The 18,793-nt window shown below is 41.9% G+C and overlaps 1 protein-coding gene across 1 annotated transcript in view; it reads right to left on the reverse strand.

The window, feature by feature from the left end:
* Window positions 1-18,793, reverse strand: part of LOC130910420 (semaphorin-6D-like) — a 50,237-nt gene that overhangs the window by 18,979 nt on the left and 12,465 nt on the right. Inside the window, exons 3-15 of the mRNA XM_057827699.1 lie at window positions 14,522-14,579; window positions 13,593-13,728; window positions 13,418-13,532; window positions 9,625-9,682; window positions 9,500-9,556; window positions 9,314-9,415; window positions 9,160-9,250; window positions 8,974-9,096; window positions 2,943-3,031; window positions 2,789-2,878; window positions 2,594-2,721; window positions 2,390-2,521; window positions 2,170-2,325 (exon numbers count right to left, since the gene is read on the reverse strand). Of these exons, the coding sequence (XP_057683682.1) occupies window positions 2,170-2,325; window positions 2,390-2,521; window positions 2,594-2,721; window positions 2,789-2,878; window positions 2,943-3,031; window positions 8,974-9,096; window positions 9,160-9,250; window positions 9,314-9,415; window positions 9,500-9,556; window positions 9,625-9,682; window positions 13,418-13,532; window positions 13,593-13,686 (1,235 nt within the window). The 5' untranslated portion in view covers window positions 13,687-13,728; window positions 14,522-14,579. The remainder of the gene's footprint in view (window positions 1-2,169; window positions 2,326-2,389; window positions 2,522-2,593; window positions 2,722-2,788; window positions 2,879-2,942; window positions 3,032-8,973; window positions 9,097-9,159; window positions 9,251-9,313; window positions 9,416-9,499; window positions 9,557-9,624; window positions 9,683-13,417; window positions 13,533-13,592; window positions 13,729-14,521; window positions 14,580-18,793) is intronic.

Raw genomic sequence — 18,793 nt, forward strand, 5'->3', positions numbered from 1 at the left:
AGCTGCACACAACTGCACACCGCTCTCACAATTAACAACTTCGCCTTGTCGTTAAGCATTAAGAAGCCCGCTTCACAAAGATTCGATGTTGGAAATTGTTGCAAGGTGCTCTCGCAGCGATGTCAGGATATTCCGGAATGATTTTAATCCAGAACCTCGGTAGAGTTGTTGTCTCAAATGTACGTTTAATAAGGTTGCCGACTCACCGTCATTTGCGATCTCTACAAGTTGATCCTCCTGCTGCACAGACATGCTCCAATCACTCGGTTTATTCACAAACGGGTCACAAATCCATTCCTTCGCAGTTCGTATGTCTTCGAGGTTGTAGGCTCGTCAGGTGCCCTTTTCGCAGAAAAATATCTCCAAAGACGTCTGTTTTCCAGTCATCTTCGCTCATGTGGGGGCTAATTATTTCCGGGAACACAAGTGCTGTGCCCGCGGCCTAGTAATTATTATCGAGGACAAGCGCACATAGATATATTATATACACAAACAAGATGTACTGCTAGCGGTCCAATCAATGGATTTCTATGACAACATTCTAATCTATCCCGTAGTATTATATCTAGAGTAGACAGGGATATTGGTGTGTTAAACAGGGGCACAGGGTTAATTCGGCCAGAATGCGGTCGTTATTAAATTATTATTTCTGTGCGGCTCGGTAGCAAATGCGCCACGGACCGGCCCAGCAGATGGGGACCCCTGCACTAGATGGCAATATTTAGTCACAATATACAAAGTCACATTTATCCTTTAAGAATTACAAGTCTTTCTATCCTTGGATCCCTCTCACAGAAAGAATGTTAATAATGTAAATGCCATCTTGAGGATTTATTGTCATAATAAACAAATACAGTACTTACGTACTGTATGTTGAATGTATATATTCGAGTTTTATTCATTTTTTTCTTAATGCATTGCCAAAATGTATATGATCGGGAAAAATTATCGGAAATGATTGGAATTGAATCGGGAGCAAAAAAAAAGCAATCGGATCGGGAAAGATCGGTATCGGCAGATACTCAAACTAAAACGATCGGGATCGGATCGGGAGCAAAAAAACATGATCAGAACAACCCTAGTACTAATTTCCTATATGTTGAATGTATATATCCGTCTTGTGTCTTATCTTTCCATTCCAACAATAATTTACAGAAAAATATGGAATATTTTATAGATGGTTTGAATTGCGATTAATTACGATTAATTAATTTTTAAGCTGTAATTAACTCGATTAAAAATTTTAATCGTTTGACAGCCCTAATTTCCTTTGGCGGCTTTTATTTAAATGCACCACCACAACATTTAATATGTAGGGGAAACCCTGCGGTCTGATGGCGCCACTGTCAAGTTTTCCCAAATTCCATAACTGGCAATTAATGAAACAACTAGAAAAGTAACTGAAGAAATAATCAGCCCAGAACATGAATATTGATTTGTTATTTACATCTGTAGCGCTGCAATGCATGCTAGGAGGTATGTTGGACGGCAACAGTGTTGACAGCAAAGGTTGTCTGGCTCCCCCAAGAGAACAGTGATGGGCAAATTAGGCTTCTTGAAGCAAAGAAGCTTTGCAGCTAATTGGTTCAGAGCTTCATGGCGGTTCATTTGGTCTTATGACAGTCTTATGATGTCGCTGTCGAATAAAGCGTTACCGGTTGATATCTTCTGGTGTAAATATCCCATAATACAGTGAGGACAGCTGTGGCTTACAGTCCAATGCGGCTTATCTATGAGCAAATGCCATTTTTGTGTCAAATTTGTTGGGTGGCGGCTTACGGACTGTCTCAGAAAATTAGAATACACAATATTCTAATTTTTTGAGACAGTCCTGTGTATATATACAGGACTGTCTCAGGAAATTAGAATACACAATATTCTAATTTCCTGAGACAGTCAGGAAATTAGAATATTGTGTATTCTAATTTCCTGAGACAGTCCTGTATATATACACAGGACTGTCTCAAAAAATTAGAATATTGTGTATTCTAATTTTCTGAGACAGTCCAGTATAGTCAGGTGCGCCTTACAGTGCGAAATTGTGTATTTTTTACACAAGTACTTTTACTTGATCAAAAATCAATGTAACTTTACTTTAGCAGGAGTCGATTTTTTTAGGGTGATACTTTTTCCACATCTGGTATAGTCAAGTGTGTGTTTTCTGCCTACCTGCTGGCGGTGCGCGTGTACAGCGGTCGCCGGTTGACGGCGGCTACGGACTCATCCACCAGCGGGAAGGACTTGACGAATGTCAGCGTCTCGTCCGGGAAATCCGAAGAAGAACGGAAGTCAGCCGCCGGGCCCTCGCCAGCGCACGAGCCGGGCCTGATCGGGGAGTAGAGCATGCATGAGCGCAAAATCTAGGCCTCTCGAGCGAGCGGACGCCAACCTCGGTCTAGGCACGGCGCGCTCAGGGATAGCGGCCCAAGAGGCATCGCCACTTCGTTGTTCCTTGAACTTTCCATCGAAGGCTTTCTCCACGTCGTCCATGTAGAAGGCGCAGACGGCCGAACCGGGGATGCTGCGGAAGACAAAAGGTCACCCGGTCACTCCACCCGTTAGCTTAACGGGGAGCTGTTATCTTAGCGCTCGCCTGTTAGCCTGCGTGGTGAAGACCGCCAGCACGGCGGGCCGCCCGTTGATCTGCACCACGTTGGTCAGCGACTGGAGGACGTCGAAGTAGAAGAGCGAATCTCCGGGGAGCGAGCAGTTCAGACGAGCCTGACGCAATGCCACACGAACAATGTGACGCTGGGTGGCGTTCCGTTACGTCGAAGCGGCGACTCACCTTGAGGAAGGACGTCCAGTGTTTGTCCAGAACTCTCGGGGAGCCGCCGTTGTCGTTCTTGCAGACTCTGGCCACCCGAGAAAAGACGACCTGCCCGTAGAAAAGGTGGCGTCCGGTCACGGGTTATCCGGCTTGCTGGCCAGCGCGTAAATACCTTCCCCAAAGCGGTGTACTCGACAGCGATCTCGCTCAGGAAGAAGTAGACGTGGCTCCCGTAGTCGATGGCGTGCAGAAAGCGAGGTTCTGCAAAATCGCATCATTAATTTTGTACATGTCACAGGCAGTCGTTTAACTCACTAGTTGCCTAAAATGGCGCTAGACTTCCAATCCCTTTGGACTTGGAACAAGCAATCATTGGCCACCCTCCCCTTCAAAATGGATCAGACGCCTAGCAACATGGATGGCACTCAAACGTGAGCGTTCACAACCAGTTTATGTGAACTGGACGTCCATCTTTGTCAATGGCAGGCAATAAGTTAAACACTCTGAAATTTATCAAAAGGATGCCCAATTCTACAGGAAGTGACCCAGTATCAACATGAATTTGAATGATTTTTCTTAAGATTTAAGAGTCAAACCCATTTTTTAAAGGTTTATATGGTTTACATCAGGGGTGTCAAACTCATTGGCTTTTGCAGACTGGGAGGCCAAATCTGATTTGTATCCCATCCAGATTGAAACTGCAGTCTGAACAGTCCCAAAGTACAGAAATCCGATTTTTTGCGAGACTGAATGAAACCAAATAGTTTCATATCCAAGCTCACAGACATTCGATGGCGAAGGACGCATTTATGGACTATGTGGAAAATGAACAATCAGAGGGGATGGTTGTTATTTTAAAAAAAAAAAAAAAAAAACTTGTGATCATTAAGAAATCTGAATGTCAAAAATTTGATATTTGATATTTTCTGCGTCCTTTATGGTATACTGGGGACGGGTTTCAATAAGCTTCGGCTTCTCCCATCAGCCCTTTTCTTTTCGGGTTGAATTAATTGTAAACACATATAAATGCTGTGTGTTTGTTCATGCCTGAAGGGAAAATAAATAAAATAAATAAAATAAAACAAAAAATATGGACAGCATGATTCTCACTCTGAACAACTCAAATGGGATTTGACTGTCTGTGACGTGACTCTATGCGACGGAAAACTAATCGAAATGCAGAGCGATTAAAAAAAAATGAAGCACTCTGAAAAAACTGCAGTTTACTCCTACCGCCGCGAAAATCCGCTAAGTAGAGGTGGAGCTCATTTACATTTAAAAAATATATATATGGCGGAAAACACTCAGGTGACTTGAAATTCCACTCTGAGACCCCCAATTGGCCAAATTTCAAAATTGTCCAATATGCATGTATGGAAATATGCATGGACTTTTTTGTGTACCGGCCTTAGAAGAGGTTTCCTCCTGGGGTGACAGCCACACACACCAATTTGATGTCGAGTGCGGCGTATGGTCTGAGCACTAACAGGCTGACCCCCACACCTCTTCAATATCTGCAGCAATGCTGACACCGCTCCTGCCACGATCTTTTAAAGAAAGCATTTGGATGTGACGCTCAGCACGTGCGCTCAGCTTCTTTGGACAACCAACCCGAGGCCTTTTCTGAGTGGATCCTGCTCTTTTAAAACGCTGGATGATCTTAGCCACTGTGCTACAGCTCAGTTTCAGGGTGTTGGCAATCTTCTTGTAGCCTTGGCCATCTTGATGTAGCTCAACAATACGTCGTTTAAGATCCTCAGAGAGTTATTTGCCATGCAGTGCCATGTTGGAACTTTCAGTGACCAGTATGAGAGAGTGTGAGAACTGCACTACAAATTTGAACACACCTGTTCCCTATGCACACCTGGACCTAGTAACACTAACGAGTCACATGACATTATGGAGGGGAAATGACAAGCAGTACTCAAGTTGGACATTTAGTGATGTAGTTTCTAAGGAGTATACTTACCTTTGTTGCCAGGGTTGAGATATTAATGGCTATATTTTGAGTTATTTTGAGGGGAAAATAAATTATTAAAATTATTATTAATTATTAATTATATAACTATTATATAAGCTATATAAGCTTATTTTAAACATTTTTTTAAAAAATGCCCTCCTGTTCAAAATTTTTCTTCCCCCAGAAAATTGAGATTTTAAGCTTTCCAATGATGTATCACACATGCATATACGACAATTTTGGAATTTGGCCAAATTGGGGGCTCTCAGAACAGAACTTCAAGTCACCTGAGTGTTTTCCGCCATATATATATTTATAAGAAACCAATGATTTGTATCTGTATAAATGCATGTATCTTAACATTTTTAAATAAGAGGTTTTTTTAATTGAAAAAAAAAAATTGCGATGGACTGAGGGCCTGAAGTGACATCACTCGAAATTAATATCTCAATATCTATAAAGCGATAGCTGCACAATTTTTTTTTTTACAGTACAAACGTAGCATAAACGAATGGCACCATTTCGGGTCCATTTTCAATAACTAGGGGGGCTTCATGATGTCATCACTCGAAATTGACCTATAAAGGAATTGTTAATATCTCACATCACTAGAAAGTGGCCCATAAAGGAATTGTTAATATCTCAAAAGTGATTGCAGTACAAACGAATGACATAATTGTTCTATAAATTTGCGTCTGATGGGGGGCCAATGTCACGGAGGTGGCAGAACAACCCTGCCAGGGGGCCATATTGAACACATTTACATTTAGTTTTTTTCTTAGGATTTATGAATCTTAAGATTTGGACTTTAGCATTTGGAGTTTTACCAATTTTGACATTTTTTTTTCAGGTTATACTTAGGGATTTTTCTCAAGGAGTTTAGAACATTAAATTCTGTTGTAAATGGTCTTGAAAAGCCTTCATAATGATGGTTTCGTGTGACGACGTCACTTGGACTTGCGACCATCTCATATAATGCAACCCTCCCACTTCAACTGGATTGGACATCTACTAGTGACCAGTGGTGGAATGCAACGAAGTAAAAGTAACTCGTTACTGTACTTCAGTACCTTTTTGAGTATCTGTGCTTTACTTGAGTACAAATATGAAGTGGTACTTTTTACTTTGAGGTTACTACATTCTACAGCAGGTATCTGTACTTTTTAATCTACTACTTTTCTCATTGCCGCCTGTGTTTCATGTTACTTTTGTTTATTTTTTTTCCTCATCTTGAATGGATAGTTTCGTTTTCATGCCTCTGGCGTAATCGATAAGCCCAGTTTAATTGTACCGTAACTTAGCACTAGAGGCAGCAACACGAGTACAAGCAAGATTAGGCAGGTGAACAAGATATTGACGAAGTACAACTCCTAGCAAAAAGTATGGAATCACCAGTCTCGGACGAGCTCTCAGACATTTTACCATGTAGAACAAACTCAGATAAAAAGCTTGAAAAAATAATGAGTTCAAAAGTGCAATTCTTAGCATTCAGAAACAATAAAAGAAATGAATAAAAAACATTGTGGTGGTCAGTAAATGTAACTTTTTTAGAGCAAGTGCAGGGAACTCTATATGGAATCACTCCATTCTGAGGAAAAAAATATGGAATCATGAGAAACAAAGAAATAACAATCAAAACACATCTCCAGTATTTAGTAGCACCACCTCCGGCTTTTATGATAGCTTGCAGTCTCTGAGGCATGGAGTTGATGAGTATTCTTCATGAATTTGGTGACAGCTCTCTTTGATTGCAGTTGCCAGATCATCCTTGCAGGTCGGAGCCTTGCTGTGGACCATTTTTTTTTCAATAGGGTTGAGATCTGGGCTATTTGCAGGCCATGACATTGACTGGATGAGTCTTTCTCCAAGGAATGCTTTTTACAGTTTTAGCTCTGCAGCATGATGCATTGTCATATTGGAAAATGAAAAACATATTTTCAATTGAAGGGATAAGACAGCTGTCTAAAATTTCAATGTAAACTTGAGCATTTATGAAAGATTTAACCACAGCCATTTCCCCAGTGCCTTTGCCTGACATATAGCTCCGTATAATCAAGGACTGAGGGAATTTTGATGTTTTCTTCAAGCAGTCATCTTTGTAAATCTCACTGGAACAGCACCAAACCAAAGTTCCAGCATCATCAACTTGTTAAGAGTCAAGAATCTACATTGGACCTTGTTTCTCATGATTCCATATTTTTTTTCTCAGAATGGAGTGATTCCATATACTGCATATTTCCCTGCACTTGCTCTATAAAAGTTACTTTTTCAAGCTTTTTATCTGAGTTTGTTCTACATGATAAAATGTCTGAGTGAGTGCTCGTCCGAGAATGGTGATTCCATACTTTTTGCTAGGGGTTGCAAAACCACCACACTCTTGTACACCATTAAGCTGGGAAGAACAAGTATTTGATACACTGCCGATTTTGCTGGTTTTCCCACTTGCAAGCTATGTAGAGGTCTGTAATTTGTATCATAAGTTCTCTTCAACTGTGAGGGACGGAATCTAATACAAAAATCCAGAAAATCACATTGTATAATTTTTAAATAATAAATTTGTGTTTAACTGCATTAAATAAATATTTGATACATTACCAACTAGTAAATATTTCGGCTCTTAGTTCTTTTTTAAGATCCCCTCCTGTTCTCCACTCATTACCGGAAGTAACTGCACCTGTTTGAACTTGTTACCTGTATAAAAGACACCTGTTCACATGCTTAAACAAACAAACAAACAAACAAACAAACAAACTCCAACCTCTCCACAATGGCCAAGACCAGAGAGCTGTGTAAGGACATCAGGGATAAAATAATAGACCTGCACAAGGTTGGGATGGGCTACAGGAAAATAAGCAAGCAGTTTGGTGAGAAGGTAACAACTGTTGGAGCGATTATTAGAAAATGGAAGAAGTTCAAGTTGACGGTCAATCTGCCTCGTTCTGGGGCTCCATGCAAGATCTCACCTCGTGGGGCATCACTGATCATTAGGAAGGTGAGGGATCAGCCCAGAACTACACGGCAGGACCTGGTCAATGACCTGAAGAGAGCTGGAACCACAGTCTCGAAGAAAAACATCGGAAACACATTATGCCGTCATGGATTAAAATCCTACAGCACACGCAAGGTCCCACTGCTGAAGCCAGTGCATGTCCAGACACGTCTGAGTTTGCCACTGACCGTCTGGATGATCCAGAGGAGCAATTGGAGAAGGTCATGTGGTCGGATGAGACCAAAATTGAACTTTTTGGTCTAAACTCGGCTCGTCGTGTTTGGAGGAAAAAGAAGGATGAGTTCAACCCCAAGAACACCATCCCAACCGTGAAACATGGAGGAGGAAACATCATATTTTGGGGCTGCTTCTCTGCCAAGGGTACAGGACGACTACACCGTATTGAGGGGAGGATGGATGGGGCTATGTATCGCCAGATCTTGGCTGACAACCTCCTTCCTTCAGTGAGAGCCCTGAAGATGGGTCGTGGCTGGGTCTTCCAACATGACAACGACCCAACGCACACAGTCAAGGCAACTAAAGAGTGGTTACGTAAGAAGCATCTTAAGGTCCTGGAGTGGCTTAGCCAGTCACCAGATCTGAACCCGATAGAAAATCTATGGAGGGAGCTGAAAGTCCGTGTTGCCCGGCAGCAGCCCCGAAACCTGAAGGCTCTGGAGAAGATCTGCATGGAGGAGTGGGCCAAAATCCCTGCTGCAGTGCGTGCAAACCTTGTCAAGGACTACAGGAAACGTTTGGTATCTGTAATAGCAAACTGTACCAAATATTAAGTTTGATTTACTTATTTCATGCAATTAAATGCAAATTTATTATTTAAAAATCATACAACGTGATTTTTTGTTTTTTTTGTATTAGATTCCGTCCCTCACAGTTGAAGAGAACTTATGATGCAAATTACAGACCTCTACATGCTTTGCAAGTGGGAAAACCAGCAATATCAGCAGTGTATCAAATACTTGTTCTCCCCACTGTAGGTTTGGGAGTTTTTCCATCTTGTTAAGCTTCTGTTTACAGTGCAGTCTATTTTGTTGCTTGCTTTTTCCATTCTGCAGTTTTAAATGAAACTAAGCAGTCAAGGTTCTTTCTTTGAATTCTTTGAGTACTTTTACCTGAGTAATTTTTTGCACCTGTATCTGTACTTTTACTCAAGTAAAAAAAGGATTACTTAATCCACCACTGCTAGTGACAAACATGTTTAAAGAAAGCCTCGTGACGAATTGGCATCGACCGCACCTCGCAACCACTTGGAGTCATATTTGACGGTCCTGAGGACCGGCCGCCCGTCTCCGAGACTCCGGTAGATGACGGCGTCGCTGGCCAGAAAGTCCGTCACGGTGGCCGAGTAGAAGTCTCCGCCTGTCGCAAAAAAGGGGTCAGGTTACAGGACGACCAAACGACAGAAAGCGGCCGAGGACTTACCGGCGAAGGCAGCAGCGTTGGACTGTCCAGACTCGAAGGGGCAGCGTGCCTGACCCGGCAGCTCGGAGCCCACCCGCTCCAACGTGCGCGTCTGCCGACCAAAACAGAGTGACGTCGTGGTCCGCCTCCACCGGAGCATGCACAGGAGGGATACCTTGTAATGGCGGCATGTCGGGTCGAAAGCGTTGGTCCCGCACACAAAGAGCGTCTCGTCGTCTCGCGCTACCAAAACCTTGATATAGTTGTAGCACTCGTCCTGAAAAACGCCAAATGCGCAGAACTCATCGCCACAAAGTCCACAAACGCAATAAAGTCGATGTCTATCAGCTTGTGGACATACACTGTTTTTCCCGCGCACGGCGCACTTGCTGACGTCTGTGGCACGCCATGTCAGCTTCTGGAACAGGAAGTGGCATCATTCAACGTCGCAAGACCAACAATGTTACTCGACGAAACGGGACTCACCATCTGAGGGACAAAAGCGTCTGCCGCTGTCGACAAGTTGACCGCAAACACGTGATCCCTGACGCAAGGAAAAACACGTCAATGCTGGCTGCCATCAATGATGTCTAATCCGTTTGAAAGGGAAGGCTAGAGGATTGGACTCCCTCTTCAAATAGATTGGACATGTACTAGTGATAAGGTAGTTTCATATGACTGCAGAAGCATGAAAAGGCCTTTCGTCACCCCGTACTAACATGGCTGCCCCAAAGATCCCATCAAATTTAATGCATTACGATGACTTGTAGGCTAGGTTAGACAGTAAGGAGGGAGAGACTGATCTATACAGGTTGGCAAGGCAAAGAGAGAGATGGGAAGGACGCGCAGCAGGTTAAGGTAGTAAAGGATAGGGATCGAAGTGTGTTGATAGATACCAGTAAGTGTAAGGAAATGTTGAGGAGATGAAAAGAGTACTTTGATAGGTTGATGAATGAGGAAAATGAAAGAACGAAGCGCAGAGGAGGTGTCTGTTGTGGACCAGGAAGTAGCAGATTAGTAAGGACGAAGTGAGAAGGGCATTGAAGAGTATGTAGAGTGGAAATGCTCTAGGTCCAGATCATAGACCTGTGGAGGTATGGAAGATGCAGAATTTCTGACTAGGTTGTTCAACAGGTTCTTGGATAGTGATAAAATACCCGAGGAATGGAGGACAAGTGTGCTGGTGCCCATTTTTAAGACCAAGGGAGACGGGCAGAGTTGTGTGTTCCATTGGGTTTAGGTCTAGAGACTGGCTTGGCCCCTCCAGAACCTTGATCTGGTTTTTACGAAGCCGCCCCTTGGTTATTGCCAAGCTGCTTGGCAATTACTTCGTAACCCTGTCCAGCCTTGTAGAGGTCTACAATTCTGTCTATGGTGTCTTTAGACAGCTCTTTGGTCTTGCCCATGTTGGGAATTGGAGTTTTTCTAATTGTATGGGGCGTGCAGGTGTTTATATGCAGCTAAACACCTCAAACAGGTCAAAAAGTCAGACTCAAAAAGTTCCCCACTTATTCATTAGACTTTTTAAAGGCGACTAACAGGTCTTTGAGGCTCACAACTCTAGCTAATAGACTGGTGTTCCAATACTTATTTGTAGCAGTATAATACCAATATATTGTTTTAAAAAATCATACACTGTTGATTTCTGGATTTTTTCCCTGTAGATTGTCTTTCACTTGTGGATAGTCACCTACCATGAAAATTCCGAACCGCCCATCCTTTCTAAGTGGGAGAACTTCAAAAAAATCGCACGTTGTTCAAATACCTATTTTCCTGACTGAGGACAGAGGTGAGTATTTGTGAGCAGCAAATGCTTTAAGGGTGTTGACAGAGAAGTACAGAGAAGGTCAGAAGGAGCTGCATTGTGTCTTTGTAGATTTGGAGAAGGCTTATGACTGTGTCCAGAGAGGAACTGTGGTTTTGTATGAGGAAGTCTTGAGTGGCAGAGAAGTATGTTCAAATTTTGTAGGACATGTATAAGGACTGTAAGACAGTGGTTAGGTGAGCTGTATGTGTGACGGAGGAATTCGGAGTGGAGGTGGGAGAACATCAGGGGTCAGCTCTGAGCCCCTTCTTGTTCGCTATGACAGCGGTTCCTAACCTTGCTAAAGGTACCGAACCCCAAAAGTTTCACATTTGGACTCACCGAACCTTCCAGAACTGGATAATAAAGCAATTTTTTTTTAATTCAAAACCGATATATCTAAGCTAGCAAGCGGATAAACTAGCGAAGTCCCATTTAAAATTCTTCTAATTTTGACAGCATATTTTATAAACAGGTCAAAATTTGAGACTATGCTGCCCATTGGTCCGTTATTTTACCCTATACCAAGTGTGAGTCAACCCTCCACTGAGCAAACCAGTTCCTCCTCCTATTCGATCGAGGACTCATAATTAAAAGAAATGGATTAAGGCTGTAAATTAGGAGCAAACCAGTCCAAAACCTGCTCTAAAAAGCCACTTTACCTAGATTTAATCAGCGTACCAAAATAGGGCTCTGCGTTATTAGATGATTATTAAATATTTGCTTTTAATAATGAATGCTTACAATGAAGTTGCCTTGTTGATGATTGATTGCTATACCCATGTTTAGCTCTTGGTAAAACTGCCTTGTCATAACTTAACTGGTTCAAACTGGCCTATGTTCCACAGGTCAACTTTAAAGATAAGCCACGGACATTAAGAAATCAAACTGTCTCATTTTATCTGTTGCCAAATGCATGAAATGTAGCAAAATGCAATATGCCAAACCCAAATAAAAAGAAAGGGCACGGAAGGGGTAGGTTTAGAATGATCTTGGAAACTGTATAGTGTTGTCTAGTATTTAATTGTATAGTTCCCTCCCGTTTTCCTTGCACAAGTTCTCAAAAGGAAGGTGGCTTCTCTCCTTATTTTGGATAATTTTACAAATGTTAACCTAAGGATTCATATTTGAACTTGACATTTAATTGGTCCTTCGAGCCGGATTGAACCAGCGACCTAAGGATTCATATTTGAACTTGACAGCCTTTCTTTACCTTCGCCGAACCCCTTAGACTAACTCACCACTGCGCTATGGTAATGGACAAGATGACAGACGAGGTTTGACAGGAATCTCCATGGACTGTAATGTTTGCAGATGACATTTTTATCTGTATTAACAGCAGGGAAGAGGTGGAGGAGAAACTAGAGGTGTGGATGTTTGCCCTGGAAACGAAGTGAATGAAAGTTAGCCGTAACAGGATGGGAGTATCTGTGTGTAAATGAGAGGGACCCAAGTGGAAGAGTGAGGCTACTGGGAGAAGAAACCAAGAAGGTGGAGGAGTTTAAGTATTTAGGTCCAGCAGTAATGGAGTGTGTGAAAATGTGAAGAGGCGTATGCAGGCGGGCTAGGACGGGTGGAGGAAAGTGTCAGGTGTGATGTATGATAGAAGGGTTTCAGCTAAAATGACAGGAAAAGTTTATAGAACTGTGGTGAGACCAGCAATGATGTATGGTCTGGCGGCAGCACCACTGAGGAAAAGACAGGAGGCAGAGCTGGAGGTGGCAGAGATGAAGATGCTGAGGTTCTCTATGGGAGTGACCTGGATGGATAGGATCAGCAATGAGCATATCAGAGGGACAACACATGTTAGAGGATTTGGAGAGAGTCAGCGAGGCCAGACTGAGATGGTTTGGGCATGTCCAGAGGAGACATAGTGAGTATATTGGCTAAAGGATTCTGAATTTCGATATGCCAGGCAGGAGGTCGAGAGGACAACAAAAGAGGTGGTTTATGCATAAAGTTAATGAGGACATGACGGTAGTTGGTGTGAGAGCAGAGGATGCAGAGGACAGGGTTAGATGGAGACAACTGATTCGCTGTGGCGAACCCTGAAGGGAAACGCGCAAAGGTAACAAAGAAGAACATTAAAATTAAGTCTGATGTTATTTCTGAACAGATTTGATCTAGGTCATAGCATCTTCTACTGTCTCCCATTGCCGGTGATAAGACATCCAATCCATTTGAAGTGCAACGGTGGCAGCAAACGAACCAATGTTAATTCTCTGCCAGATTCCCAGTTCAAAAGGATTGGGCATCTACCTAGTAACGAAGGTAGTAGTCAATTCATGGCAGAAACATGAAAAGACCTCAGGGTGGCCATGTTGGTAGGGTCCACATTCCCATCAAAGACACTGACATTCAAATCTATGTTATTTAATCTTGGATTAGCCAGCCCCTCCCATTTCAAATCTACTCACGACAGAGTTTTTGAGAGCCACGTGATTGGTCGATAAGAGTATGTGTCTGAGTGCGGACCTGGCAGCGATGAAGAGCATGCGGTTGATGCGCCTCATGGTCTGGAAGTCCAGCCCCAAACGCAGCGTGCGGTTGTCTTGCAGCAGACTTTGGAATCCCGCAAAGTCTCGGGAATCTGCGATGACACCCGCGTTTAGGGGCCACGCCTACCGAATGCTCGCAGGCTTTCGCTCACCGTCTACCACGCTGATGGCTTCCAGGTCTTGCGGGAAGGATGACGCGCGCAGGAAACAGGAAGCGAGCAGTAGTAGCAACGCCGGGCCGGCCATTTTCAGGAGGGGACGGGGTCAGTGTCGCATCACGGGGGTCGGCTGAGGAAAGTACATGAAATAGCGTTTATTGAGTAGATAGAAGACATTGACTTTGACATTGATCAAAAAAAATCAGAGCTCGTTTTGAATTCATTGCTTTTAATGGGAACCTTGCCCTTACCAACTACCATCTTTGCTTTTATTTTTTTACCATGTTTCCTATTCAATGGTCATGGTTAACGTATTGACTGCCATTGACTGCAATAGACATTAAATCCATTTAAACTGGGATGATTGACATCGTATGATCACGCTTCCGTGATAGACGTCCAATCCGTTTGTACCAGGATATGTTGGCAGTGATCGTTGGATCCGAATGGATGCTGTCAATCAGTTCATTAACAGAAAAACATGAAAACTGTTTGAATGTTCTTGACGTGTTTGCTCAGTTCGAGTGTCGTTAGTGTGAGTATGCCAAAAGCGCTCTTTTTTTAAAGCAACTCCGGTTGCTTTATCAGCAAGAATTGCAGCTAATCTCCATTTTCCATCACTTTCTTTTTTTCTCTGCACCTTCGCGGTCAGTCCGTCAGTTTTTACAAGCCCACATCCGGGCAGGACATGAATCATAGACGTGTGATGGCGCTCCCTCGGCTGTCACTCAAACGCTCGCACGCCACATGAACATGATATTTATGTACGTATATAATGCGTGCCCGTATACGCGAGCCCACTCGCATCTTCTTTCCTTTCTTAGCTCGGCAGCATCTCATCATTTGGTTGTCATGGTAACGGGTGCAGTGTGCGTGGGTTTGAAGCAACTGGCAGGAAGCACAAATGTGCATTTTGTACTCACGGGTGGCGCAGCGGGTCAGCTGACTAGAAAAGGGGGCGGGGCTAACCCCTCAGGATACCTACAGAAACACACACATACAAAAATCTGGTTAGCGCTGCTTTGTGATCGGCTCACTGCTTGGCTATCATGGTAGAAAGCAATCTGTTTAGTTTGATTTAGTTATGTCTCGCCATAGATATTACATATTTAAGGGTAGATGTCTGAAAGGGGGAGTAATTAACTGGTGCCAGGGGAACTTCTGTGGCAGGCGACTATAGCAAACGTAGGGAATTCGTGTTTGGTTATCAATAGGGGGATAACGGGGATAACATCAGTGGGTCGGTGTCGGGAGAAATAAGTAGAGTTGTGAAACTGCGTTCAAACTAGTGGCTGTTCGTGTTCAAATGAGCGGACCCTAAAATTAGCACGCCCGCGCAATCCAGGCATTGCGGTAAATGCATTCCAGCCGAGCGGCAATGCAGTTAACTTCTGCGTGCTTGCGTTTTTTCGAACTTTAAAAACATTCTCAACACTCTAAAATATTTAATGCCACCATTGTCATCATTTAAAAATTAAATGAAGTCGCCTGACAATCTTATGTAATTCCCCTGAGCAACAGGTCGTTTTAGTAGATGGTAGGTTACAGTTCTCACTTTTGTGGTACTGTAAATCCACAATTTTCAATAAATTCTGGCCAAGGTTGGTGAATATTATTATTAGACCTATCTGACTACTTACATGCTCAAAACTATGCATTTTTACTGTACCAATATTTAGAAGAGTGAATTAAGAGTCCTACATGTGTATTTTTGATCTGGCTACAGGTCTAATTTTTGTGGTACTGTAAATCCTCAATTTTGAATAAATTCTGGCCAAGGTTGGTGAATATTATTAGTAGACCTATCTGACTACTTACATCAAAGGTCCCCAGACTTTTTCTTTTGAGGGCCACATAACTTTTCCCTTAGCTGATGAGGGGCCGGGTCAGTTTGTAATAGAAAAAGTGTGACGATTGCAGGAGTGCCTAAATGTAAAAATTTATTGTTTTTCAGAAAGCCACAATCAAATAACCCTTTCTGGATTCTTCACGCAACAAAAGTAAATAAAATAAAAAGAATATAACATAACATAATATAATAATAAATAACACTATTAATTAAACAGATAATAACCAAATAACCCTCTCTGGGTTCTTCACAGAAAAAAGCCAGGAAATAAATAACACTATTGGGAAAAGAAAAAAAAAAAACATGTTCTGGGGGCCGGACCAAATGTGGAGGCGGGCCGTATCCGGCCAGCGGGCCGTAGTTTGGGGACCCCTGACTTACATGCTCAAAAACTATGCATTTTTACCGTACCAATATTTAGAAGAGTGAATTAAAAGTCCTACATGTGTATTTTTGATCTAATTACTGTTCTCATTTTTATGGAACTGTAAATCGAAAATTTTAAATAAAATCTGGCCAAGGTTGGTGAATACTATTAGTAGACCTATCCGACTACTTACATGCTCAAAAGTATGCATTTTTACTGTACCAATATTTAGAAGAGTGAATTAAAAGTCCTACATGTGTATTTTTGATCTGGTTACAGTTCTCACTTTTGTGGTACTGTAAATCCACAATTCTGAATAAATTCTGGACAAAGATGGTGAATCTTACTGGTGGACCTCTATAACTACTCACATACGCAAACTATGCATTTTCACTGCACCTAAATTTAGAAAATTTGAATTAAAAAGTCCTATATGCATATGCTATATGCATTTGATTAGTTTACAGTTCTCATTTTTGTGGTACTGTAAATCCACAATTTTGAAAAGGTTTTGGACAAAGATGGTGAATTATAGAAGTGGACTTCTCTGAATACTCTAATAATCAAAACTATGTATTTTTACCATACCATTATTTAGAAATTTTGAATTAAAGGTCCTGAATCTGTTCTTTGATCTGGTTACAGGTTACAATTCACATTTTTGTGGTACTGTAAATCCACAATTCTGAATATTACTGGTGGACCTCTCTGACTACTTACATACTCAAACTGCATTTTTACTGTACCAAAATTTAGAAAATTTGAATAAAAAGTCCTACATGCATACTTTGATCAGTTTACAGTTCTCATTTTTGTGGTACTGTAAATCCACAGTTCTGAATAAATTCTGGCCTAGGTTGGTGAATATTAGTTGTGGACCTCTCTGACTACTCTCACACTTAAAACTATGCATTTATACCAATATGTAGAATATTTGAACGTGTGTACTTTGATCGGGTGACAGTTCTCTAATTAATGGTTTACTCATGTTTTAGTTTATTTTATCAATCAACTGTTTGTATTAAAATCATTACATGCTTTAAAAATCACTACACTGTTGTAATAACTTTACTGTAGGCTAATTACAGGCTCTGGTTTTTGTTTACTATATGACTATTTTCCAAAACAAATGCTGTTTTTTTTCCATCAAGGTACAGGTAGAGGTAAATGTGTTGCCGGCTGGATGCCTTTCAACACCGTCCCAGTGGCGCCCCCAGGGGGTGGCCAGGGGTGGGTAAATTTGTTGGCCACCCCACTGGCCACCCCGCTTGCCAGTATATCATTAGATTGTTGTAGCGTCAGTTATGCATTTCATCCCAAATACAAAGCTGCCAGCACCTGCTTTTTCCCAGTAATTATTTTGTTTTGTTAAATGTAGACCTTATGCCTCGAGATGTCCCGATCGATCGGGATGCCGATCACGTCATTTTCAAAGTATCGGAATCGGCAAAAAAATATCGGACATGCCTTTTTAAATATATGTTTTTTTTTTTTTAAATAAATCGTTTTCTAATTGTATTTAACGTTACAGATATAATATGTTACACTCATCCAGAGTCTTTAGTTTAGGCTTATGGTAGGGTTATCAAATTTATCGCGTTAACGGCGGTAATTAATTTTTTTTAAAAAATTTATCACGTTATAATATTTAACGCAATTAATGCATGCGCTGCATGCCCCACTCACGCATTGTCACGTTCAATCTGTAATGGCGCCGTTTTACCTATATATAGAGCTAAAAGGCAGCGTAAAATGAGTAGAGTGAATTTTGGCAGCCTTTGGAGCCTTTATTTAATTGGCTAAAGCCTTACAATCCCTCTCTCAACAATTAGAAATTTCGTGGGAAGCAATGTGGGGAAGAAAGGTAGAAGTTGATCTTTTTCTTAACAACCTATGTTATTTCCCAACGCAGAGAAGATATATCTATTGGTACCACTACGCACAATCATGGTTGCACTTCCCATCATGCATTTGGGCAGAACACAGTATCATTTACTGAAAGCTCAACAAATACACGAGATGGCAATATTTAATCACAATATACAAAGTCACATGTATCCTTTAAGAATTACAAGTCTTTCTATCCGTGGATCCCTCTCACAGAAAGAATGTTAATAATGTAAATGCCATCTTGAGGATTTATTGTCATAAAAAACCAATACAGTACTTATGTACTGTATGGAATGTATATATTCGTCCGAGTTTCATTCATTTTTTTCTTAATGCATTGCCAAAATGTATATGATCGGGAAAAATTATCGGGAATGATTGGAATTGAATCGGGAGCACAAAAAAAAGCAATCGGATCGGGAAATATCGGGATCGGCAGATACTCAAACTAAAACAATGGGGATCGGATCGGGAGCAAAAAAAACATGATCGGAACAACCCTACTTATGCCTAACATATGCATAACACAATTAAGCAGAAATGTTGTGGAAGTCAAAATGTTGACTGGACAGTTACGGACTATGCACATTAAATCCTTAGTAACATCAAATATTACACAATACACCAAAGTATATCAGTAGCCGTGTCCTTCTGATAGTTTTCCCCTCACCTTTTTACTGTAATAATATAATAAAAACCTGAAATTATGGCTTTTAGTTTTGGTGTGCCACCCCATCTGGCCACCCTTATGAAAAATTTCTGGAGGCGCCACTGCACCGTCCATGAAGTAGGCCGGTCTTTCAATGACTCCCGGGCCACTCCCTATTCCCCCGTCCGCCCCATGGTTATGTCTATTTGTGTTTACTACGTTTTTCCTGTTTACATTGTGGCAATTGTTGACTTCCTATCTGTATCACTGTATTTACTGGCAACCTTTGACCTCCTTTTGAGTAACGGCACGCGAGCGGCCAGCGTTCCCCCGCCGAGCTCGGCGAGGATGAGATGGCGACGTTTCATCTAAAGCCAGAAAAGCTCGACGGGATCGGATTAGCGAAGATGTGACGGCGCAGCGGGACCCCCAAAGAGTGG

Source organism: Corythoichthys intestinalis, chromosome 22 (genome assembly GCF_030265065.1).
Source record: "Corythoichthys intestinalis isolate RoL2023-P3 chromosome 22, ASM3026506v1, whole genome shotgun sequence".
Classification (NCBI taxonomy): Eukaryota; Metazoa; Chordata; class Actinopteri; order Syngnathiformes; family Syngnathidae; genus Corythoichthys; species Corythoichthys intestinalis.